General features: G+C 43.1%; 1 protein-coding gene across 1 annotated transcript in view; it reads right to left on the bottom strand.

The window, feature by feature from the left end:
* Positions 1 to 26,839, bottom strand: part of ism2a (isthmin 2a) — a 52,051-nt gene that overhangs the window by 19,918 nt on the left and 5,294 nt on the right. The window contains exon 2 of the mRNA XM_014196118.2: positions 5,576 to 5,821. Within this exon, the coding sequence (XP_014051593.1) occupies positions 5,576 to 5,821 (246 nt within the window). The remainder of the gene's footprint in view (positions 1 to 5,575; positions 5,822 to 26,839) is intronic.

Genomic DNA, 26,839 nt, shown 5'->3' with positions numbered 1-26,839 from the left:
AGAAACTATGGGGATAGGGAAACAACCCTTCCAGTACTGTATGTGATATGTACTTCCTGGTGAATATGACTAGGACCAGGTGTTCTTCCTGACCACATGGCCTCACCAGGAAAAACTCAGAGTCCTAGTTATACCAGCAATAACAACTAGAGACCAGAGGTACTCCCCTGTAGCTCAGTTGGTAGAGCATGGCGCTTGCAACACCAGGGTTGTGGGTTTGATTCCTGCAGGGGACCAGTATGAAATGTATCCCCTCATTACTGCAAGTCGCTCTGGATAAGAGCATCTGCTGAAATGTCAATGTTTCCATAGTCAGGCTACGTGTTCAGGGAAAACTCCTTGCTCTACCACTGTCCATTAACATTCTATATACTAACATTACTGCTTCTACTGTAAACAACCTAACATTTACAGCATCGGGCTCAGACATGCAACATTGGAAAGAAAAATAAACAACCCCCTCCCACCCCCGTCTAACAACATGGTCTGTTCTGCCCCAGCCCTGTTGTCTTGGTGCCAGTCTGATGCCCTATCTGAACCCACTGGATTCTTGGGATGAACCAACCAGGGTCCTGAGGGAAGCGGGTGTGTAGGTAGGTTTGTAGACAGTGTGTCCAGGCATGTGTGATGAAGGGAGAAGGAAAGGAAGGTGGTTGGGGAAGTATGTGATGGAGGGAGGTGGAGAACAGAGTGGAAGAGTGAAAAGGGATGGCAGGAGCGGGAGGAGATACTTAGAGCGGGGCTGTAAAGGGAGGTGTATATGGAGAAAGCGGGATAGTGAAGCGAGTTGAGAAGTAGGGGAGGGATAGAAGGAGTGAGGTGCGGGATAGGGGTGTGTGGTGGTGGAGAGGGAGGGATAGCTAGAGATGGAGGGAACAAGATAGAGGGATAGGGGATAGACTGATAGACTGCCACGAGCCTGCAGGTCCAGACAAAGGCATGGTTGTTTATGCTTCTGCTAGTAGTTACCATCTGATGGCTGCTACAACTGTTTATAAAGACAACCCACTGGCTAAAGACACAGATTAGGATGGGGAGTCATGGCTACTAGTCTTATGCCTCTCAGACCCTTAGCACCATCTCTTTCTCTCTCTTTCCCTCTCTGTCTCTCTCTGTCTCTACCTCTCTCACTCTGCTGACAATAATTGTCAATAGACCGACAAGTCAAGGAAGATTCATATATCAAAATATGACAATGCTTGATTTAAAAAGCAATACGCGAAGTAGTAGGACAGGACACACTGTGGCGTCATTACAAGCCTGCATGATTCCAAGGGGCAAAGAGAGGACATAGCCAGCCCACTGTATGGCTCTTGCTAGTTGTCAGCAGGGTGAAGTTGGACTGTAGTGTACTGTACTGTATAAGACCTCCGTAATATTGAAGCTGAGCTCTATTTCCTCCCGCCTGTCTGAGCGGTAAGTGGAGGAAGTGTATTAGGCCTAACTATGACCCATTATAGGCTGTGACTCATACATAACTGTGGATCTGAAGGACAGGCACTTCCAGTATTAATGCCCCAGACAAACCATAGGGAACTAAGCCACTCCAGTAAAATAGTTCCTGTGTATTGTCAATCAGGAGATTGTACTATGCAGAATGTTGGTAATTTGTCAACGATGATGGGCAGAGGGACCAGTATTTGTGCACATGTGTATGGGAAGACAAAAATATTTGAAACATCATTATTTATATATCGGATGCATTTGGTTCTATTCAAATCTACTCTATTGTTGTATTCTATTCCTCGTAGTGTGCCAGTACAGTCTGGTACGGTTCACTCAGTTCGTCACGCTATGACCCTCCACAGTCAAAACCAATGAATTCCAGCCGACGTGATAACAAGGTAAAAAGCCCACTAAAGCAACCAAGGATATTAGCGGCTGGCTCCCAAAGAAAGACTTATAAAACCAAATAGCTTTGTCTGGTTCCTATAGACTAAAGGATGGCCCAATCCCACTTGGATCAAGAACACATTTTCCTTGTTATAATAACGAGGCGCTTTCAATTTCTGGATACCTGGGCTTCTCTTGTGTCAGTTTTTCCCCAAAGTCTAACTTAATTTCCTTTCAAATCCACTTGCACACATAAACCCTCTGAAATAACACTAAAAATAAAATGAACGTTTTTTTTCTTCATACTTCTGTATAAAAAAGCACTTTTGAGATAATCAAGATCTGCTGCGCTTGGAGAGCATGTTAAAAAGTGCTTGTTAAAATAATAAAATAATGCGGTGACCTCTCACCCCTTAGATTTGGCTGTTTTCTCTGCTCTCTCCCTAAGCCCCATGCAGATGTTCGAGCATCATGGCAGACTTGAAGCACCCCACTGTAAAGGTCTCGCCTGGAGAAATTTAAGAGGCCGCGCCGACTCAAAACAGCTGTGAAGAAAGATGGGAGGGGGAGTCAGTGTATGTGTGTGTGTGTGTGTCTGTGTGTGTCTGTGTGTACATGCGTGTGTGTGCATTCACGTATGTGTTGGGGTGATACAATAAGCTTTAGAGCAAACGCCCCACCTCCCTTCTTATTCTGGAGTCCCTGCAGCCTCTTACAATAATAGCAAGAAAAAAATTAAAGGGATAAATTATCAACTAAATGAAATGCAAGGAAAACAGAGAGCCTTGTAAACTCTACTGTTGGCCAGTGGTTCCCAGTGTGTTTGGTACAGTAGCAGCGATCAGATATGAAACACCACTAGAGGAATACAGTCTCTAACCCTATTAAATACTGCCTTTTACCCAGGCCTAACTAGGGAACTTGAATTTTCTGCAAATCCCCATAGACATCAATGCATGATGTACACAGAAGTCTGAGTTCTGTGCATGGGTGTCTAGTTATGATTCAGCCCACTTTAAAGAAAGTCACTTCCTTGCCCCGCTCAGTAACTGTTTCCTTCTTAACTTACTCGGTTAAGAAGAACATGAGTTATTAAGTGTTTTTCATGCTGGATCAAAACATGGTACAATCTTTGAAAAAAAGGCGCTACCTGGAACCTAAAAGGGTTCTTCGGCTGTCCCCATAGGAGAACCCTCTGAAGAACCCTTTTGAGTTCCATGTATTCTACCTGGAACCAAAAAGGGTTCTCCTATGGGGACAGCCAAAGAACCCTTTGGGAACCCTTTTTTTCTAAGAGTGTACCGTCCCTTGGATACAATCATTTGATGAGCTACGTTCTGCTAGTTCGCTCCGGGGCAGTCACAGTTTGATACTCTCAACACTTTTCCAACCATCCATTGTTACACATCAGCTAACATTTACTGAAAGCACTCAATCCAGCAATCTGGTGCCTCAGTCGTTTCCTGTTAACCATAAGTCATTATGCTTCTAAATGACTCTAACACGCAGCCCTGTGAGAATTAGCTGTCAACCAGGCTTTGGCATGGCTCACACATTATACAGAGAAGCTGGATTGCAAAACCAGGTGCAAAAGGTTGTCGCTGAATAAATTGGCTGTCAACAATAATGATGCATATATGCAGCGCTGTGTGTGTGTGTGTGGGTGTGTGTGTGCATGTGCGGTGTGTGTGTGTGTGTGTGTGTGTGTGTGTGTGTGTGTGTTAGGCTTACGGTAATCCTGTACACAGTATCATTATAAACATCCTGAGATCTTTGTTGTGACAGTCGTCCTTCCCTACGCTAGAGTGATAGGGTTTTATTAAGCTTTGGGGTCATTGAGACAACGGTAAGATAGTAACATTATTACAATAAGTTTCCTTCCAATTTATCATGAATATAAAGATACAGACGTCATCCCAATGCTCTTCAATAGCTTCCTTTTCTTAAATTCTTCACTCTACACTAACAGTAGATCTGAAAACACTACTAGTAGATCTGAAAGGATCGTTGGATGGATGTAAGCAATTTTTCACCTTTATTTAACCAGGTAGGCAAGTTGAGAACAAGTTCTCATTTACAATTGCGACCTGGCCAAGATAAAGCAAAGCAGTTCGACAACATACAACAACACAGAGTTACACATGGAGTAAAACAAACATACAGTCAATAATACAGTAGAAAAATAAGTCTATATACAATGTGAGCAAATGAGGATGAGATAAGGGAGGTAAAGGCCAAAAATGCCAATACTGGAAACTCTACCTAGCCCATACAACCATGATATATATGTGATATATTCTGATGTACTAAACAGAAGAGCTCCAGAGATACACTATATATACAAAAGTATGTGGACACCCCTTCAACATAGTAGATTCGGCTATTAAGCCACACCCATTGTTGACAAATTGAGTGTATAAAATTGAGCACACAGTCAATGAATCTCCATAGACAAACATTGGCAGTAGAATGGCCTTACTGAAGAGCTCAGTGACTCAATGTGGCACCGTCATAGGATGCCACCTTTCCAACATGTCAGTTCATAAAAATTCTGCCCTGCTAGAGCTGCCCCGGTCAACGGTAAGTGCTGCTATTGCGATGTGGAATCATCTAGGAGAACCAACAGCTCAGCCGCGATGCGGTAGGCCACACAAGCTCACAGAACAGGACCGCCGAGGGCTGAAGCGCGTAGCGTGTAAAAATCATCTGTCCTCGGTTGCAACACTCACTACCGAGTTCCAATCAGCCTCTGGAAGCAACATCAGCACAATAACAGTTCATTAGGAGCTTCATGAAATGGGTTTCCATGGCCGAGCAGCCGCACACAAGCCTAAGATCACCATGCGCAATGCCAAGCGTTGGCTGGAGTGTTATATAGCTCGCCGCCATTGGACTCCGGAGGAGTTTGGTGGAGGAGAAATAATTGTCTGGGGATGTTTTTCATGGTTTGGGCTAGGCCCCTTAGTTCCTGTGAAGGGAAATCTTAACGCCACAGCATGCAATGACATTCTAGACGATTCTATGCCTCCAACGTTTTGGCAACAGTTTGGGGAAGGCCCTTTCTGCTTTCAGCATGACAATGCCACTGTGCACAAAGCAAGGTCCATACTGAAATGGTTTGTTGAGATCGGTGTGGAAGAACTTGACTGGCCTGCACAGAGCCCTGACCTCAAGCCCATCAAACACCTTTGGGATGAATTGGAACACCGACTGTGAGTCAGGCCTAATCGCCCAACATCAGTGCCCAACCTCACTAATGCTCTTGTGGCTGAATGGAAGCAAGTCCCCAAAGCAATGTTCAAACATCTAGTGGAAGGCCATCCCAGAAGAGTGGAGGCTGTTATAGCAGCAAAGGGGGGACCAACTTCATATAAATGTCCATGATTTTAAAAAGAGATGTTTGACGAGCAGGTGTCCACATACATTTGGTCATCTAGTGTACTATATAATACATAGTGTAATATTTAATTATGTGTCCTCTCCTACCTGTAAATTAGGGTTGTGTAAACCTTCACACCATTTAGCAGACACTCTTTTCCAAAGAGACTTACAGGAGCAATTAGGGTTAAGTGGCTTGTTGAAGGGCACATCAGCAGATTTTTTACCTAGTCAGCTCAGGGAGTTGAACCAGCAACATTTTGATTACAGGCCCAACACTCTAACCGCTAGGCTACCTGTACAAACCTACCTGTACATTAGGGTTGTGTAAACCTACTTATTCATTAGGGTTGTGTAAACCTACCTGTATATTAGGGTTGTGAGATCCCAGGTCTGCGTTGGCCAGCTCAGGGAAGTTCCTGAGGTCCAGGATGAAGGGTTCTGGATCCTCCTCTGGTTCTGGTTTGGGCAGAACCCCCTGGGACCAGCCACGGCGTCGGGGTCTCTGGGAGGATGGGTTGGATGATGCCAGGCTCTGGAGCTGGTTCTGCTGCTGGAGGTCCTCCAGAGTCTCACCCACATCGCCACCCGGGCTAGCCTGAGATATCGCCTAAAGAAAAAAGAGATAAATGATCAATTATTTCATTTTTTCATGCATCACCTCATACAGGTTGATAGTAGATGACAGATAATAAATTGAGATCATCACTGAGAGTAGGTATCTCTTTAACAAGAGTCCTGATGCAGGCCCATGCACAAGCTTTGTCCTATTGTTGCAACAATATATTGTGGATCAGAACATTTTCTCAAAACGTTTTTAAAATGTTGTGAAATGTTCAGAGACAATAATCTTATAAATGTTGATACAAGATTACATTTCTGTGGCATTACAGAACATTCCACATGTAGTTAGATAAGACTGAATGAACATGCTGAAGACTGAATGACGATAACAACAAATGAGCTAATTCAATTTGACATCATCATGATCTAACCGGAGGGGTATACTATGAAGTAAGCTAGATCTACTCAGGCTTTTCTAAAGCTAGCCAGTTTCAGTTAGCTTCACATTCCAGCTCAGGCTTCATCCGTACTACGATGGTCATGGCTCACATCAACAGCATCCTCCCGGATACCCTAGGCCCACTCCAATTCGCATACCGCCCCAACAGATCCACAGATGATGCAATCTCAATCGCACTCCACACTGCCCTTTCCCACCTAGACAAAAGGAACACCTATGTGAGAATGCTGTTCACTAACTACAGCTCAGTGTTCAACACCATAGTGCCCACGAAGCTCATCACTAAGCTAAGGACCCTGGGTCTAAATACCTCCCTCTGCAACTGGATCCTGGACTTCCTGACAGGCCACCCCCAGGTGGTAAGGGTAGGCAACAACTCGTCTGCCACGCTGATCCTCAACACTGGGGCCCCTCAGGGATGTGTACTTATTCCCATCCTGTACTACCTGTTCACCCACGACTGCATGGCCAAACACGACTCCAACACCATCATTAAGTTTGCTGATGATACAACAGTGGTAGGCCTGATCACTGACAACGATGAGACAGCCTATAGGGTGGAGGTCAGAGAACTGGCAGTGTGGTGCCAGGACAACAACCTCTCCCTCAATGTGAGCAAGACAAAGGAGCTGATCGTGAACTACAGGAAAAGGTGGGCCGAACAGGCCCCATTAACATTGACGGGCTGTAGTGGAGCGGGTTGAGAGTTTCAATTTCCTTGGTGTCCACCTTACCAACAAACTATCATGGTACAAACCCACCAAGACAGTCGTGAAGAGGGAACAACAAAACATTTCCCCCTCAGGAGACTGAAAAGATTTGGCATGGGTCCCCAGATCTTCAAAAAGTTGTACAGCTGAACCATTGAGAATATCCTGACCGGTTGCATCACCGCCTGGTATGGCAACTGCTCGGAATCTGACCATAAGGCAGGTGTCACTACAGACCCTGGTTCGCTTCCAGGCTGTATCACAACCGGCCGTGATTAGGAGTCCCATAGGACGGTGCACAATTGTCCCAGTGTTGGGGTAGGCTGTCTTTGTAAATAAGAATGTGTTCTTAACTGACCTGCCTAGTTAAATAAATTAAATGGAAATAAGTATTACATTTTAGTCGCTTAGCAGACGCTCTTATCCAGAGCGACTTACAGTAGTGAATGCATACATTTCATTTCATGCATTTTTTTTTTGTACTGGCCCCCCGTGTGAATCGAACCCACAACCCTGGTGTTGCACACACCATGCTGGCATTGCAAACACCATGCTCTACCAACTGAGCCACAGGGAAGACCTATCTGATTTTATTGTGCTGTCACATGTTTAAAATGTATGTACTGTTTATACAGTATGTATTATTTTTTATCAATTAGTCAATCAAAGTACATACAACACAACTCAAGTCAAAGCTGTTTTACTCCACAAGGTATGTAGGTATCTTCTTTACAGAGAAGAGAATAGTCAGTCAGTCTGTCAGTCTACATCACAGTTGGTTGGCGTTAGCAGTAATACCGTCTACAGGGATAGAGGTTTGGAGTGAAGCCTGGGATGGTACAAGCAGGTAGAATATCACACACACAAACACACTCACACGTACACATACACACACGCACGGACGTGTGCACACACACACACACACACACACCCAAATCTCCATCATCTGGTTCACTTTAGTATGTAGTCCGTGAGTCTGGGCCAAGAGAGAGAGAGGCCTCTTGAGTCAACAACATCAAACCCAGCTGAGTCACTTGACACTGACTGTGCTTTGTCCGTCTGTCTAACCCATCACTGTCTGCCTGTATGTCTGTCTGTCTAACCCATCACTGTCTTTCTGCATGTTAGGATATCACACTGTACTGTTCTTATGGATATACAGTGGGTATCAGAAGTATTCACACCCTTGGATTTCTTCACATTTTGTTGCATTACAAAGGGGTTTTGAAATAGATTTAATTGTGATTTTTTTGTCATTGATCTACACAAAATAAAATCAACACATTTTTACAAATTAATAACAATTATAGTACATTTAAAAAATAAATAACTAAAATAGAGTTGTTGCATAAGTATTCACCCCCTTTGATTAGGCAATCTTTAATAAGTTCAGGAGTAAAATGTGTCTTAACAAATCAAATAATAATTTACATGCACTCTGTGTGAAATAATAGGGGTTGACATTTTTGAATGACTACCCCTTCCTCTGTCCCCAATACATATAGCATCTGTAAAGTCCCTTAGTCAAGCATTGAATTTCAAGCACAGATTCAATTACAAAGACCTGGGAGCTTTTCGAAAGCCTCATAAAAAAGGGCAGATATTGGTAGATGGGTAACAATAACAAATCAGACATTGAATATCTATTTGAGCATTGTCAAGTTAATAATTATGCTGTGGATGACGTATTAAACCACCCAGACACATCAAAGATATAGTTTGATGATACATTCCAGTCCTGAACTGAGCTGCAGGACTGGAATGAAACTGCTCAGAGATGTCACCCTGAGGACATAGGGGATTTTAAAACAGCTACGGAGTTCAATGGCTGTGATGGGAGAAAACTGAGGATGGATCGACAACATTGTAATGACCTAAATGAGAGAGTGAAAAGAAGAATACAAATATACCGAATATTCCAAAACATGCATCCTGTATGCAACAAGGCACGAAAGTAATACTGCAAAAAAGCACGGCAAAGGAATAAACTTTTTGGCCTCAATACAAAGCCTTATGTTCCAACACGTCACTGAGTAGTGGTGGCCGCATCTGTCACTGCTTGAAAATCTATGGCAAGGCTTGCAAAGTTCTTAGAGACTTACCCAAGAAGAGGCACAGCTGTCATCGCTGCCAAATGTGTTCCTAACATGTATTGACTCCGGGTTAATCAAATCAAATCTTATTTGCTTACTTACAAGCCCTTAACCAACAACGCAGTTTTAAGAAATGTAAGTGTTAAGAAAAAATAAGAAATAAAAGTAACAAATAATGAAATGGCAGCAGTAAAATAACAGTAGTGAGGCTAGACACAGGGGGTCCCGGTACAGAGTCAATGTGCGGGGACACAGGTTAGTAATTGAGGTAATATGTACATGTAGGTAGAGTTGAAGTGACTATGCCTAGATAATAAACGAGAGTAGCAGCAGAATAAAAGGGGGGACAAGGCAAATAGTCTGGGTAGCCATTTGATTAGCTGTTCAGGAGTCTTATGGCTTGGGGGTAGAAGCTGTTAAGAAGCCTTTTGGACCTAGACTTGGTGCTCCGGTGCGGTAGCAGAGAGAAAAGTCTATGACTAGGGTGGCTGGAGTCTTTGACAATATTTAGGGCCTTCCTCTGACACCACCTGGTATAGAGGTCCTGGATGGCAGGAAGCTTGGCCCCAGTGATGTACTGGGCCGTACTCACTACCCTCTGAAGTGCCTTGCGGTCGGAGGCCGAGCAGTTGCCATACCAGGCAGTGACGCAACCAGTCAGGAACCAGTCTCGATGGTGCAGCTGTAGAACCTTTTGAGGATCTGAGGACCCAAGCCAAATATTTGCAATCTCCAGAGGGGGAATGGGCTTTGTCGTGCCCTCTTGACGACTGTCTTGGTGTGTTTGGACCATGATAGTTTGTTGGTGATGTGGACACCAAGGAACTTAAAGCTCTCAACCTCCTCCACTACAGCCCCATTGATGAGAATGGGGGCGTACTCGGTCTTTCTTTTCCTGTAGTCCACAATCATCTCCATTGTTTTGATCACGTTGAGGGAGAGGTTGTTATCCTGGCACCACACGGCCAGGTCTTTGACCTAATCCCTATAGGCTGTCTCATCGTTGTCGGTGTTCAGGCCTACCACTGTGTAATCGGCAAACATAATGATAGTGTTGGAGTCGTAACTGACCATGCAGTCATGAGTGAACAGGGAGTACAGAAGGGGGCTGAGCACGCACCCCTGAGGGGCCCCAGTGTTGAGGATCAGCGTGGCGGATGTGTTGTTACCCTTACCACCTGGAGGCGGCCCGTCAGGAAGTCCAGGATCCAGTTGCAGAGGGAGGTGTTTAGTCCCAGGGTCCTTAGCTTAGTGATGAGCGTTGAGGGCACTACAATGTTGAACGCTGAGCTGTAGTCAATGAATAGCATTCTCAAATAGGTGTTCCTTTTGTCTAGGTGGGAAAGGGCAGTGTGGAGTGCAATAAAGATTGCATCATCTGTGGATCTGTTGGGACGGTACACAAATTGGAGTGGGACTAGGATTTCTGGGATAATGGTGTTGATGTGAGCCATGACCAGCCTTTCAAAGCACTTCATGGCTACAGATGTGAGTTCTATGGTCTGTAGTCATTTAGGCAGGTTATGTTAGTGTTCTTGTGCACAGGGACTATTGTGGTCTACTTGAACCACGTTGGTATTACAGACTCAGACAGGGAGAGGTTGAACATGTCAGTGAAGACACTTGCCAGTTGGTCAGCGCATGCTCGGGAGTACACGTCTTGGTAATCCATCTGGCTCTGTGGCCTTGTGAATGTTGACCTGTTTAAAGGTCTTACTCACATTGGCTATGGAGAGCGTGATCACACAGTCGTCCGGAGCTGATTCTCTCATGCATGTTTCAGTGTTACTTGCCTCGAAGCGAGCATAGAAGTAATTTAGCTAATCTGGTAGGCTTGTTTCACTGGGCAGCTTGCGGTTGTGTAGTCTGTAATAGTCCTTAGTCGTCTGTAACAGTTTGCAAGCCCTGCCACATCCGACGAGCGTCGGAACGGGTGTAGAATGATCTTAGTCCTGTATTGACGCTTTGTCTGTTTGATGGTTCGTCTAAGGGCATAGCGGGATTTTTTATAAGCTTCTGGGTTAGAGTCCCACTCCTTGAAAGCGGCAACCTACCCTTTAGCTCAGTGTGGATGTTGCCTGTAATCCACGGCTTCTGGTTGGGGTATGTACGTACAGTCACTGTGGGGACGACGTCATCGATGCACTTGTTGATGAAGCCAGTGACTGATGTGGTGTACTCCTCAATCCCAGCGGAGGAATCCCGGAACATATTCCAGTCTGTGTTAGCAAAACAGTCCTATAGCTTAGCATCTGCTTCAGCTGACCACTTTTCTATTGACCGAGTCACTGGTGCTTCCTGCTTTAGTTTTGCCTGTAAGCAGGAATCAGGCGGATAGAATTATGCTAAGATTTGCCAAATGGAGGTCGAGGGAGAGCTTTGTATGCGTCTCTGTGTGTGGAGTAAAGGTGGTCTAGAGCTTTCTTCCCTCTGGTTGCACATTTAACATGCTGGTAGAAATGAGGTAAAACAGATTTAAGTTTCCCTGCATTAAAGTCCCAGGCCACTAGGAGCGACGCCTCTGGATGAGCATTTTCCTGTTTGCGTATGGCCGTATACAGCTCATTGAGTGCGGTCTTAGTGCCAGCAACGGTTTGTGATGGTAAATAGATAGCTACGAAGAATATAGATGAAAACTCTCTTGGTAAATAGTGTGGTCTACAGCTTATCATGAGATACTCTACCTCAGGCGAGCAAAACCTCGAAACTTCCTTAGATATCGTGCACTAACTGTTGTTTACAAACATACATAGACCGCCACCCCTTGTCTTACCAGAGGCTGCTGTTCTATCCTGCCGCTACTGTGTGTAACCTGCCAGCTGTATGTCATTCATGTCGTCGCTCAGCCACAACTCGGTGAAAGATATTACAAGCTTATCTAATCAAGGTATATTCGTTGTTGTTTTTTTCTTATATATTTTTTTGTTGCTCAGAGCTGTGCTCAGCTCTGTATTATGCCTCTGATCAAAGCCTTCTATCCACTGATCATGTGTATCCTGTCTTGACTCTGGCTGTGTCTCTAACACAAGCAAAACAGATGTCCTCTCCCCAATCCCCTCCACAAACCACCCGTACATACATTCCACTTCCAACCCTCAACTAGATTTCAGCATGACCAAAAACCAGAGGTCTGCAGCAGAGAAGGCCATTCATGGAACAGGTTTAGGTTGGGGCTTTACTTTAGCTGAGGTTGGGTGTTAAAACAAATGTATCCCAGTAGTCATAACAGAGAAGCCTGCCTTTGAATGAGTCAAGAACGGAGTTGAATACCAGGAACGCAACGTTCTGTGCCAGGAAGAATAACTATTAGTGGTGCATGAGTGGGTCTAGATTCACCAGGCACACGATACAATGAAAGGAAAGTTATTCCAGTCTTAACAACTTCCATCCAGATACATGACACAGAGAGAGGGAGAGAATGAGGGGGGGGGGGGGGTGGGGGGGTGGAGAAGACAACAAAAAAAGAGAAGAGATTTTTACCAAGTGGCTACGCTACACTGTAGTCTATCCCCTGTACTCCTTTCTCTCTTGATAACATAATGACAGGTCACATAAGCTACGTTTACACAGGCAGCCCTTATTGGCAAAAATCTGATGTGATTGGTCAAAAGGCCAATTAGTGGCAACAAGATCAGAATTGGGTTGCATGTGTAAACGCAGCCATAATGTATGACTGACTGATGGTCCCCTTCATGACTTCCTCCACTCTCTCTGGACCTTTCACCTATCCCAGGTTGGAAGGAAATCGAAGAGCTAAATTAGTGGCAAAACGGTCCTGCTCAACTGCACACGACAGAGCCATTGGGATGTGACTCTTCTAGCTCTCCTCCATATAAACATTAACATCACCAAAGCAACCTTCCACGGATAATAAAAAAGATATATATTTCTCTCTGAGTGATTGAGTGTAAATTGGGGAAAGAGTTGGGAGAACAGAGCACACACAGGGGATTGATAGGGCTCTCTGAATTCATTGCTTTAACACACAGAGAGAGAGAGAGAGAGAGAGCGCGCTCGACCAGAGAATTCTTGGAGATCCACAAGAGCCATGGAGAGTTGGCCAGGAGAAACATCCCCTGGAAACCAACGAAGACAATCACCAGAACAGAGGTAGGGAGGCCAGTGTGTGTGTGGGTGGGTGTGCGTATCTATGTCTGGACGCCTGCCCGGAAACTGGCAGAAACTTTGAGAAATCTCTCATTGTCGGATTTATTTCTTCTTCTTCTCTGGCACCACGTCGGCGTGTAACTATATCTGATTTGGTTGGCATTCCCCGATAGTATCACTAGCATAGCCAAACGTGTTTTATCCTATCTCTTCAATAAAGCAGTCTTTGTGCATTCTCATTGCAGACACTCACTGTAGCTATGGGTAGCTCTGGAAAGATGGCTAACAAAGGCAGCCAGAGTCCAGAAATAACACCTTGAATAACCAAACAAACACACAGCGGCCCAATAATAACATGTAGTGAAGCACCACCGATAGTGCTCTGCTGACCTGACAGTGTTCTAGAGAGATATGGTACCAAACCCCCGCTAGTGCTCTGCTGACCTGACAGTGTTCTAGAGAGATATGGTACCAAACCCCCGCTAGTGCTCTGATGACCTAACAGTGTTCTAGAGAGATATGGTACCATCCCCCCGCTAGTGCTCTGCTGACCTAACAGTGTTCTAGAGAGATATGGTACCAAACCCCCGCTAGTGCTCTGCTGACCTGACAGTGTTCTAGAGAGATATGGCACCAAACCCCCGCTAGTGCTCTGCTGACCTGACAGTGTTCTAGAGAGATATGGTACCAAACCCCCTGCTGACCTGACAGTGTTCTAGAGAGATATGGTACCAAACCCCCGCTAGTGCTCTGCTGACCTGACAGTGTTCTAGAGAGATATGGCACCAAACCCCCGCTAGTGCTCTGCTGACCTGACAGTGTTCTAGAGAGATATGGTACCAAACCCCCTGCTGACCTGACAGTGTTCTAGAGAGATATGGTACCAAACCACCACTAGTGCTCCGCTGACCTGACAGTGTTCTAGAGAGATATGGTACCAAACCCCCCGCTAGTGCTCCGCTGATCTGACAGTGTTCTAGAGAGATATGGTACCAAACCCCCGCTAGTGCTCCGCTGACCTAACAGTGTTCTAGAGAGATATGGTACCAAACCACCGCTAGTGCTCCGCTGACCTAACAGTGTTCTAGAGAGATATGGTACCAAACCCCCGCTAGTGCTCCGCTGACCTAACAGTGTTCTAGAGAGATATGGTACCAAACCCCCGCCAGTGCTCTGCTGACCTAACAGTGTTCTAGAGAGATATGGTACCAAACAGGCACTAATTGGAGTTCCATGACTGGAGAATGTACAGTGCCCTAAGGAACTAGACTTGACTGTTAGACTGTAAGTCATGCTGTTATGCTTCATATGAATCTTTCAGATCTATGTATGTGTATTCATGGAATGTGTGTGTGTGTGTGTGTGCGCGCGCGTGTGTGTGTGTCACACACTGTGTGTTCTTTAGCTCACCACACACTAATGCAGTTCCGTTGAAGCGTTAGTTTACGTTTCTTGTTCATTAAAACCTGAAGCTGAGATTGCAGTGTGTACCAATCAGCATATGCAACCAGGCTGTAGTTTCATACCTGGATTATGGTATACAGTTTCAGCTTAACCTCAATTAGGGCGTCTGACATTTGAGAACTTTCCACTCCACACAGTCACCCCATGCCACCATATAGAACAGCAACTTGAAGTTCTGTACGGGATAAAGAATTTGGCACTCTCTGTGAAATGTGGCATGGGCATCAGCTCCCCTCTAAGAGGGGGAACTAGCCGATCATTCCAGGATTATTTGGTTTAACAATTACCAGAGCCTCTCAACCCAATTCTACCCCTCATCCCTGTTGCTCTGCCTCCACACACACATGCACATGAAAGCATACACGCACACACACACACGCATGCATGTGTCATGACGTTGGCCTGTGGGTAAGGTTTATGACCCCCCCATGAATACCTTTCTCCCTTCCCCTCTCTTTCTGACCCTACTGAAGGACTTGAATAGCCTGTGTTAAATATAGAGAGTCTGGGAACATCAAACAAATGGGGAAAAGGAACCATATTTTGGTAATAAAACCAGTTGGAAATATGCTTGGGAACGTAATGAGTATGGATGTCAGTTCGGTTGTCATCTGAGACATTATGACTGATGACAGGACGACATAAACTGTACCTGAGAAAGTATACACCCTCTAGTTATCAGAGTAACATGGAATTGTTATGCAATTGAAATGTTTGATATTGAAATTGTTTGTTAGGAGATTAAATGTAATTTTAGCTTCCAAATGAGAGAATTGGGTTTTCATAAGGAAAGTGCCCTGCTTGATCAGTGGCCCACCCCTGTGAAGAGACAGGGGTTATAAACGATGAAACACATCCTTCCCCCTCTCCACTATATAAGCCTTTGACGAAAAGATAACCACATGTTCCAGTACGTGAGGTCTGCAGCCTCTACGTTAGAAGGACACACGTCAAGTACAGAACTAAGCCAACCTCAGCGTGAGCTTTGGTGGCGAATGGTATGAACTTTGAGCTGTAGACGTGGGCTAGGAAAGGACGGACGACTGATCCAGTCTAACAACCAGACGAAGATACCACCACGTATCCACTTTACCACCATTGACATTCTTCCGAGGACAGGAAGATCTGTTGGCCAACCCGGCCAGCATCTACGACCAACCTACCGAAGCGCAGCTCAGAGTAAATATTTATTGCATTTTCCTTTTCCAAATGGGCGGTAATTTAGTAATGCATAAGATAATGTATTTACGTTAGCATAGCTGCTGTTTCTTCGTTCCTAAGTCTTCCCGCTCTTTCATTCAAGCCCAACCCCCTTTCCTTTGTGTAACCAGCCATCATACAGGTTCCGTCCACCAGGACATTTTCTGTATGACATCATTTGTATTCTGTGTATATGTAATTCTGTGTGATTAGTTTAGGTATTTAGTAAATAAATAATTAAACCCAATTTTCTATTGCTGATTCAACTTGTTAGCCAGGGTTCATGAAGATAGCCAAGAATTTACCACTTTCATTATGAGACTGAAAATAAGATAAGGGTTAATATTGACTGCTATCGATGTAAAATATGACTAAGTATTTTAAGAGTTTATTCGGAAGATAACGGCTCTATAAACGTTCTTCCGTGGTGCCCCGACTTTCTAGTTAATTACATTTACATGATTAGCTTAATCAGGTAATATTAATTACAGAGAAAGAATTTTATAGGTTAGCATGTCATATCACTTAATCCGGCATAGCCAAAGACACGACACATGCCCAAACAGACATATATACTGAGTATACAAAACATTAAGAACACCTGCTCTTTCCATGACATAGACTGACCAGGTGAATCCAGGTGAATGAACAGGTTAAAGAAGGATTTTTAAGCCGTGAGACAATTGAGACATGGATTTTGTATGTGTGCCATCCAGAAGGTGAATGGGCAAGACAAAATATTTAAGTGCCTTTGAACGGGGTATGGTAGTAGGTGCCAGGTGCACCAGTTTGTGTCAAGAACTGCTGGATTTTTCACGCTCAACAGTTTCCTGTGTCTATGACGAATGGTCCACCACCCAAAGGACATCCAGTGACAACTGTAGGAAGCATTGGTCCACATCGGCCAGCATTCCTTCGGAACAATTTTGACACCTTGTAGAAATGTCCATGACCCGACGAATTGAAGCTGTTCTGAGGGCAAAAGGGGGTGATACTTAATATTAGGAACGTGTTCCTAATGTTTGGTATACTCAGTGTACATGTACACATGCATGCTCACACATACACACATAAGAGAGTCACATGCAATATTGCTGCATACATTCCAGGCCAGAGTTAGGATAAGTAAGTAGTTGTTTGTGTGTAAAACAGGTGGTTCATGTTGCGTCCCTCAAACATTTAGCCTCGCCGGCTCCCTCTGAGCAATGTCAACCCAACCGCTCTCTCACTTTAATAAAAATACATCACAGAGAGAGATGGAGGGGGAAGAGAGGGGTGAGAAAGAGAGTGAGATAGAGAATGTGAGAGAGAATGCAAGATCAGGATAGGGAGAGATTGTGTGAGAGAGGAAGTGAGCGTGAGAAAGCGAGTGAGAAAGAGCATGTTTTCACACTCCGCACAATTCCACCCTGCCGTTGTTGCTTTCTAAACTGGCGCTGTGCTACTTTTCGCCAGATTGTCAAATTCTCTAGAACATTCTTTCACCTTCCAGGCAGCTAGCAAGGTATGTTTCTGGCACCCTGCCGGGCCAACGGTGAGAGAGACTTCCGCTGTATCTAGTGATCTATAGGCCTCTTCTGTGAGTACATGGATGCCTGCATGGGGGAGTTCCGCAGTTATACTGTTATTGAGCTTAGCCATCTAATCAAAAGTCTTCATCTTCCACAAGAAAACAGTGGAGACATAAAATCAGTTTTATAAGAGGAGAAACAGGACCTTTGTGCAAGGCGCTGCTTCCATAATCAGGAGGTGCCGGTTGTCATGAGATCATCTAGAGATTGTTTCCCAGACCCAGATCGCACCTATTCCTGCACTAAGATTCATGTTCAATGGAGAATGTTCATTGAAAGTGCTTTTTAGTCTAGGACTCGGGACTGGGCCCAGGAAACTGCATGGCCCCTAGTGACTGAGACATTAACCAAAACTCTCGAGTTAACAGACAGAGACAGATAGAATGAAGTCAGTGCTAGGGTGAAGGATATGGGGTTTCTGTGTTCTGGTAACACCCCATAAATCCAGAGGTAGAAATATAAGAGGACCAATGAAATCAGATTCCCTCGCTCTCGCAACGATTGCATCATCATGCCCTTCATTTGACGAAGATTACGGATTAAATATTTCATTAAGCAAATACTTGTGTGTGTTCAAAATTAGAGCAATATCCACCATCGTAGTATGGATGAAGCATGAGCTGGAATGGGAAGCTACAGTAACTGAAGCTGGCTAGCTTTAGAAAACCCTCAGTACATCTAGCGTCAATCGTAGTACACCCCTCTGGTCTTTACATCTCTCTAACTTAAGTCAAACAACATACACCGCAGCTCAGCTGGGCTTCATACAGCAGATCTTCACCATGTTATTTATGTGTTATGAGGTATGGTGATTCAGAAAAAGAGAGGAGACAAAAGAAACTCAAAGCACCTGTGTGGATAGCGAAAGAGAGGGTAAAGAGGGTAATTCCGTAAGAAACACCAATTACTTACATGGTCATTTATCATTTATTTGCACGTAATTACTAAATCAATACCTTCAAGTCCTCCTCTTGTGTTGATATTCTCTCCCGTTGTTTCTGTGTACTTTACCTTTAGTTAGCATGTACGTTCGTAGTAACAGGGCTGTAAAATGAAGTGGTGTCTGTTTCAGCATATACAACGTAGTTACTTGTGAGGTACCACGGCATTGGACGACTCCATCCAATGTAGACAAGAGTACATTTCTTTGTGATCGTACCCTGTTTTTACAAGATACCACCTTCACACTTACAGGGTAGGTAGGAGGTAAGAGGGATGTAAGATGAAGCCATTGCTAATACCATATACTGTCACGACATCGACGGAAGGTGGCGCCCCTCCTCGCCCGGGTGGCGCTCGGCAGTCGTTGTCGCCGGCCTACTACCTGCCACCGATCCTCTGTTTCACTTTCTGTTGGTTAGGTCTAGGTTAGGCATGCACCTGTTTTGTATTAGTTGTTTAGTGGGGGGTGGGGGGGTATTTAGTCGTGCTACGTAGGCTTGTTGTTTGTGCGTGATTGTTTTATGTCAGGATGCTTCTCGTCTGAGGAACAGGTGTTTCCCTCTGCCTGTGGTTTTCTAAGAGTTTATTGTGGGCTGCGTCCCTGCATTGTGTGTGGGCTGGTATTTTGGGCTTTTGTTTAATGCGCCCTGCCCTACCTAGTTTTGGACTAAGTGAATACCAATTAAACATGTGTTCACGGATTTGTGTCTCCTGCGCTTGATTTCACCCCTCCTGCTTCCTTGAGCAAACCTGACATATACACTGAGTAAACAAAACATGAAGAACACCTACTCTTTCCATGACATAGACTGACCAGGTGAATCCAGGTGAAAGCTATGATCCCTTATTGATCACTTGTTAAATCCACTTCAATCAGTGTAGATGAACGGGAGGAGACAGGTGAAATAAATTATTTTTTGAGACATGGATTGTGTATAAGTGACATTCAGAGGGTGAATATTTTGATTTATTTGTATTTATTTAACCTTTATTTAACTAGGCAGGTCAGTTAAGAACAAATTCTTATTTACAATGACAGCCTACCCCGGCCAACACTGGACCAGTTGTGCACTACCCTATGGGACTCTCAATCACGGCCGGATGTGATGCAGCCTGGATGGGCAAGACAAAAGATTTAACCTGTCTGGGCTAGGGGGCAGTATTTTCACGGCCGGATGAAAAACGTACCCAATTTGAACAGGTTACTACTCTGGCCCAGAAAATAGAATATGCATAGTATTAGTAGATTTGGATAGAAAACACTCTGACGTTTCTAAAACTGTTTGAATGGTGTCTGTGAGTATAACAGAACTCATATGGAAGGCAAAAACCTGAGAAAAAGTCAACCAGGAAGTGGAGGATCTGAGAATTGTAGTTCTTCTTTCTAGTCCCTTTCGAAACTACAGTATCCATGGGGTTACGTTGCACTTCCTAAGGCTTCCATTGGCTGTCTAAAGCCTTCAGAAAGTGGTTTGAGCATTCTCCTGTCACTGGGCAGATAATAGGAGCTCAGTTTCTGAGTGGACTGCCTGGCAACAAAGGGATTGGATATGCGCGGTCACGCGAGCACGCTGTTCCTTCGTTTTCTCCTTGAATGAATACGCTATTGTCCGGTTTGAATATTATCACAATTTTACGTAAAAAATACCATAAAGATTGATTTTATATTAGTTTTAATTTCTTTTCGTTTTTAGATTTTATTTGAAATTAAGTTTAGTTTCAGTTAGTTCTCACATTTGATTAACACATTTTTATTTAGTTCCAGTTTGATAAAAACATTTCTATTTCATTTTTCTATTATTTAGTTTTAGTTTAATTGTTAGGGACAGAAAGGATAGTACCCTATTCATGGGGGCTAGGAGCCAATTCGAGTTGAAGTCAGAAGTTTACATACACCTTGGCCAAATACATTTAAATCAGTATTTCACAATTTCTGACATTTAATCCTAGTAAAAAATTCCTGTCTTAGGTCAGTTAAGATCACCACTTTATTTTAAAAATGTGAAATGTGAGAATAATAGTAGAGAGAATGATTTTTTCATCTTTTATTTCTTTCATCACATTCCCAGTGGGTCAGAAATGTACATACACTCAATTAGTATATGGTAGCATTGCCATTCAATTGTTTAACTTGGGTCAAACATTTGGGTGAATTTTGGGTGAGTTGGGTGAATTTTGTCCCATTCCTCCTCACAGAGCTGGTGGAACTGAGTCAGGTTTGTAGGCCTCCTTGATCGCACACGCTTTTTCAGTTCTGCCCACAAATTTTCTATAGGATTGAGGTCAGGGCTTTGTGATGACCACTCCAATACCTTGACTTTGTTGTCTTTAAGCCATTTTGCCACAACTTTGGAAGTATGCTTGGGGTCATTGTCCATTTGGAAGACACATTCGCGACCAAGCTTTAACTTCCTGACTGATGTCGTGAGATGTTGCTTCAATATATCCACATAATTTTCCATCCTCATGAAGCCATCTATTTTGTGAAGTGCACCAGGCTCTCCTGCAGCAAAGCACCCCCACAACATGATGCTGCCACCCCCGTGCTTCACGGTTGGGATGGTGTTCTTTGGCTTGCAAGCCTCCCCCTTTTTCCTCCAAACATAATGATGGTCATTATGGCCAAACAGTTCAATTTTTGTTTCATCAGACCAGAGGACATTTCTCCAAAAAGTACGATCTTTGTCCCCATGTGCAGTTGCAAACCGTAGTCTGGCTTTTTTATGGCGGTTTTGGAGCAGTGGCTTCTTCCTTGGTGAGCGGCCTTTCAGGTCATGTCGATATAGGACTTGTGTTACTGTGGATATAGATACTTTTGTACCTGTTTCCTCCAGCATCTTCACAAGGTCCTTTGCTGGTGTTCTGGGATTGATTTGCACTTTTCGCACCAAAGTACATTCATCTCTAGGAGATAGAATGCCTCTCCTTCCTGAGCGATATGACGGCTGCGTGGTCCCATGGTGTTTGTACTTGCATACTATTGTTTGTACAGATGAAGGTGGTACCTTCAGGCATTTGGAAATTGCTCCCAAGGATGAACCAGACTTGTGGAGGTCTACAATTTTTTTAATGAGGTCTTGGCTGATTTCTTTTGATTTTCCCATGATGTCAAGCAAAGAGGCACTGAGTTTGAAGGTAGGCCTTGAAATACATCCACAGGCACACCTCCAATTGACTCAAATTATGTCAATTAGCCTATCAGAAGCTTTTTAAGCCATGACATAATTTTCTGGAATTTTACAAGCTGTTAAAGGCACAGTCAACTAAGTATATGTAAACTTCTGACCCACTGGAATTGTGATACAGTGAATTATAAGTGAAATAATCTGTCTGTAAACAATAGTTGGAAAAATGACTTGTATCATGCACAAAGTAGATGTCCTAACCGACTTGCCAAAACTATAGTTTGTTAACAAGAAATTTGTGGAGTGGTTGAAAAACGAGTTTTAATGACTCCAACCTAAGTGTATGAAAACTTCCGACTTCAACTGTATGTGTTGTAAGTCTATAGTTTGTTTGTTGGGGGGCATGTCACTTCATGCCACTAGGAGGCAATAATAAGGTGGTGGTCATAGTTTTGGTTAGGTTTAAATTATAAATACATTTTAGGCCTCGTTCCAGAGCTTAGACATTTCTGATGCCTGACAGATCTTACAATGCCTGGGTAGGTATATTACAAATCAGCTAACCACACTATATGTTATTGAAATCTGTCAGTTGATGACACAGTTGATGACGTGGCACGCAACCATTGGTTGATGCATGCAATATCTGAGCAGGGGAACGCAACCACTGTCTGCTTATTGCCCCAGAGCGATACACATTTTTCTGCTCGAGGCAGGGCACTCTGGTCTGCTTATTGCCCTCGCCGCGACCAGAACAAAATAGCCAGTGAGATGTTTCGCTATAGGGCAGCCCCCTAAGCAGACCAGAGTGGCCCCTCTCCGATCATAAAAAAAATGTGGCGGTGTCTCGCTATCTCTGCCACGGATTTCTTTCCTGTCATTAGCTAGTGATAGCAAACATTATCTATTATACAGATATTGACAAGATGTTCATGTAACCGCTCTAACAATGAAAATACATGTCCTCAAAGATGGAAGGCAGGCGGGTGGAGACGAGATCAGGTGGGACCATTCTAGCCAATGAGAGGACAACTAAGCGTGTGAACAACAGGCACAACTAAGTTGTTTTTTTCAAAGTTGCAGAATGCCACGTGCTTCCACTTATATCAGTACATTTGTAACAACCTAAACATTACTCTATTTGATCAAATAACCCTCATGTAAATTCAAACTCTCTCATAGATCTCCATGCAAAAAGGTCTGCTTATCTCGTGGGGACAGATTTTTGGCGGAGGAACAGTAATCATCTCCTGAGTGGCGCAGCAGTCTAAGGCACTGCTTCTCAGTGCTAGAAGTGTCACTACAGACCCTGGTTCGATTCCAGTCTGTATCACAACCGGCCGTGATTGGGAGTCTCATTGGGCTGGAGATCGGGCCTAGCATACAACTCACTCATGATGTCAACATCATCAATCAAACCACCATCATTTCAATACCTTTGGAACATATTGATGTTGAATAACTAAGTGCTATATGATGTGTGTCTTATTAAGCCATAATTTGATGTTCTGTTCAATTGGTCTTGTTTTATACCAAATAAATGGCCCAGCGTCGTCTGGGTTAGGGTTTGGCCGGGGTAGGCTGTCATTGTAAATAAGAATTTGTTCTTAACTGACTTGCCTAGTTAAATAAAGGTTTAATAAAAAATAAGTCTTCTTCGCTTTTCTTCTCTGGCGAAACACTGCCATCTATTGGCAGCATTTGCCTGCAAGAATCAGAAGTTCGAAAACCCAATAATTTTTTTTTTTTAAATCCCATTTGATTTTTGCCCAAAAGTTTAAAATAAAATACAAAAACTGAACATCATTTATCCTTTTTTTTATTACTTTGAGTTAGTTTTGAAGTCAAAGATAATAGTTTTTATTTTTAGTAAATTGTTTTTACAATTTTAGTTTTTAGTTTAGTTTTAGTTTACTATAATAACCCTGACAAAAACACACACACACACACACACACACACATACACACACACACACACCCTTTAAACCTCCATGCTCATTTGAGACACCTCTTTCAAAGTCAATGAGATCTCATCATCTTGCCATGTAGCCAAAATAATGGGTAACTGGGAATTTTGGGTAATGGGTAAGTGGATGTTAATTGCTTAATTCATTCCTAAACCACACCTGTGTGAAAGCACCTGCTTTCAATACACTTTGTATCCCTCATTTATTCAAGTATTTCCTTTATTTTGGCAGTAATCTGTATGTAGTAGTAACAGGGCTGTAAAATGAAGTGGTGTCTGTTTCCAGGTAAATACAATGTAGTACCAGCACATTGGATGACTCCAATCCATGAAGACAACAGCAAATCTGTCCGTGATCCTACCCTGTTCATGGTACCACCTCTACACTTATGGGATAGATATGAGGTAAGAGGACTGTAAAATGAAGCTGTTGCTAATACCATGTAAATACCAGATACTGTCAAGTTTACTCCAGTACAATATAACAAAGTGATCCAGTTTGTAAGTGTTTTTTTTATACGATTGAGACACAAAACTTTGTTTAATGAATATTAACCAAACAAACCTAGCTAGCTAGCTAAGTAGCAACACATTTGTATTCACAACCATATCAAAGACCTAGCATAACAACAAAAGTGAAATGCATAAATGTCTATGTGAATATGTGTAAATCATTTTTACATTAGCTACTGTATATACAAAAATGTTTTGTATCTACATGACATGAATATATATCATATACAAATATGATTAAACAGAATGACTGCATATATCCCAATCATGAGCTAACATAGAAGATGACTTGCAGAAATTGCTAGCTATCTGACCATTTCACTTACCAGAAAAAGTGCTACAAATTAACTGTAACTATGTGTAAATACAACTTTCCACAACCATGTTATCAATTAAAGGGCATGTAGCAGCTATTTCTCAATGCCAGAAACGTATATAATTGTAACTTAGAGCACCCCAAGAAAACCTTCCCAAATTACAAACACTTAAATCAATTTTTATCATATTCTAATATTGTTCTAAATGTTGGGTTTCCATGCTCACTCTTCATACACTTGCGGGTATAATAAAAAAAAAATTAAAAAAAAAAAAAAAGTGTGGGTTAGTGGTATGGAGCTAGCTAGCAATTGTATTTTTATTCATCAAGATGGCCAAGCTTTGTGTGGTAGCAGGGGGTAGAAACACTTGCTATGGAAATGTGAGTATGCCTCTATTATCATGCAAATGCAACACTTTGTAAAGTGGGATACAGTTGTGAGAATGAGGTCGGCGAATTGGGCATTTACTCGCAAATTTTATCCTTGAGAACTTCCATGGCTGTCAACAATAGAAGGAGGGCTTCAGCAAAATGTTGCTTTTCAAAATGGATGCTGTCCTTACCAACAATGTGGCCTATAAAGTATCACAAACAGCCAGCAGCACCAGCAGAGACAAAGCATTATCAGGACTTTACCGGCTAAATGAAAGAGCTAACTTATTACCTCTATGCTAAACTTAGCTAGCTATAGAGCTACCGTATTTAATCAAATCAAATTCAAATCAAATTTATTTTTATATAGCCCTTCGTACATCAGCTGATATTCTCAAAGTGCTGTACAGAAACCCAGCCTAAAACCCCAAACAGCAAGCAAAGCATGTGAAAGAAGCACGGTGGCTAGGAAAAACTCCCTAGGAAAAACTCCCTAGAAAGGCCAAAAACCTAGGAAGAAACCTAGAGAGGAACCAGGCTATGAGGGGTGGCCAGTCCTCTTCTGGCTGTGCAGGGTGGATATAGCTCACATATGTATTTAGCTCACATCTTCCATCTAAATAACACTGATTAATGCTAAAGTAGCCAAATTAACATGTCTGCCAACTGTTGCTAGCTAACTGCTGGTACTGTCATACTATAGATAGTACAAACCTATGGGAAAAGAGTAGTTTGGTCACGATGGAGGTCAATGTTTCTGTATAGAGCCTGTGGCTGGGGCCCAAACTGTGTGTATGTCTATGTGTGTGGATAGCGAGCTAAACTGTAATGCAAAGCTTTGGCCAGGTATTAGAACGTGGATCTGGTGGAATTTCAGAGAAAGGAGACAGATTTTCTTTAGAGGGGTGGATTGTGGATTTTGTTTAATTGGAACATTTATTTCTAGAGCTTCCCGCATAAGTTGTGTTTTGGGAGCCGTTCACTGTCTCGTTGGATGGTGTCTAGCATTGGGGGAGTTTTCTATTGAGCCTGCCTGCAGGCTAAATTGAAATGCGACACTTTGGTCATGGATCTGATCGCAGATCTGGGGTCATTTAGAAGTCCTGGAGACAGGCTTTCTATGGAGGGGTGGATTGTGGATTTTGTTAAATGGGAAAGTAATCAATGTTGTCACAGTTGCTTCTTGTTAAAGAGGCATCAGCTAACGTTAGCTTGCTATAGCTAGCGATCCTTTCCCTCTGTTTCTGAATGAATTTGTGTCTGTTTCTTTCTAGCAGGCAAAATAAGTGAGCTAGATATGTCGATAACATATCCAAGTTTGTCACTGGTATGGGGTAGTAAATATCCTAAAGCTAGCCAGTTAGACAGTGATAGCCGCAAGCTAGGAGAGAATTCACTTTCTGTTTTATCTGCTGCTGGCTTGATAATGTTTACTCAAATATATTTTTCCACATGTAATTGATGAAAAAAGATTTTTATTCTCTAAATATTATAATTGTGTCAATATATTGTGACTATCGTTGAAAAATCCTCACAGCCGTTATCCATGCTAAAACATAAAGTACAACCTGGTGCGCATCAGCTTACCATGTACAGTAGGCTAAAGTAGGCTCACCGTGTGAGTCATCAAAATTGAGATCTTGCGTTCATGCGTTTCTGCCAGTCTTCGTGGTTTTTATGTGCATGCATTTTACAATTGTAAATTAACAAATAATTGTTCAAGTTAGAACCCATGTATACTAGTTAATATACAGCACCAACTACATAAATATCTGATAGGGTCCATTATCTGCTACCTGGACTTTAAGAAACACGTCTTTCCAAGGTCCTCTCTCCATCCTACTTCTTCCCACCGGCTAATCCTCCGACTAATCCAAACATAGATAGCAATCATTTATCTCTGGTAGAAGTCACATTTCTGACTAAATAACAACACGTACGTCCTTAAATCATGACCAATAATACTTATACTCACAGATGATGGCAATTTAAAGGCTAGAAAGACAAGGATGACTATGGATTGTTAGCCAGACGACTCACACAACTCTTTGTTCGCTACATACTTTGTTCGCTACATCATCAAAGATTATGGATGTACTGACAAGATACATGTCTCTCTGCCCTAACAATGGGAGTCGTTGTCCACAAAGCGGAAAAGCGGGCTGTCTAGCTCCCTGCTATCCTTTCTTTGGATTGGTGGATACATTGTTGTAATCCTTTTTTGA

The sequence above is a fragment of the Salmo salar genome, chromosome ssa01 (genome assembly GCF_905237065.1).
Source record: "Salmo salar chromosome ssa01, Ssal_v3.1, whole genome shotgun sequence".
NCBI classification, from domain to species: domain Eukaryota; kingdom Metazoa; phylum Chordata; class Actinopteri; order Salmoniformes; family Salmonidae; genus Salmo; species Salmo salar.
The sequence above is the reverse complement of the archived record's forward strand: the minus strand, read 5'-3'. Positions and strand labels throughout refer to the sequence as shown.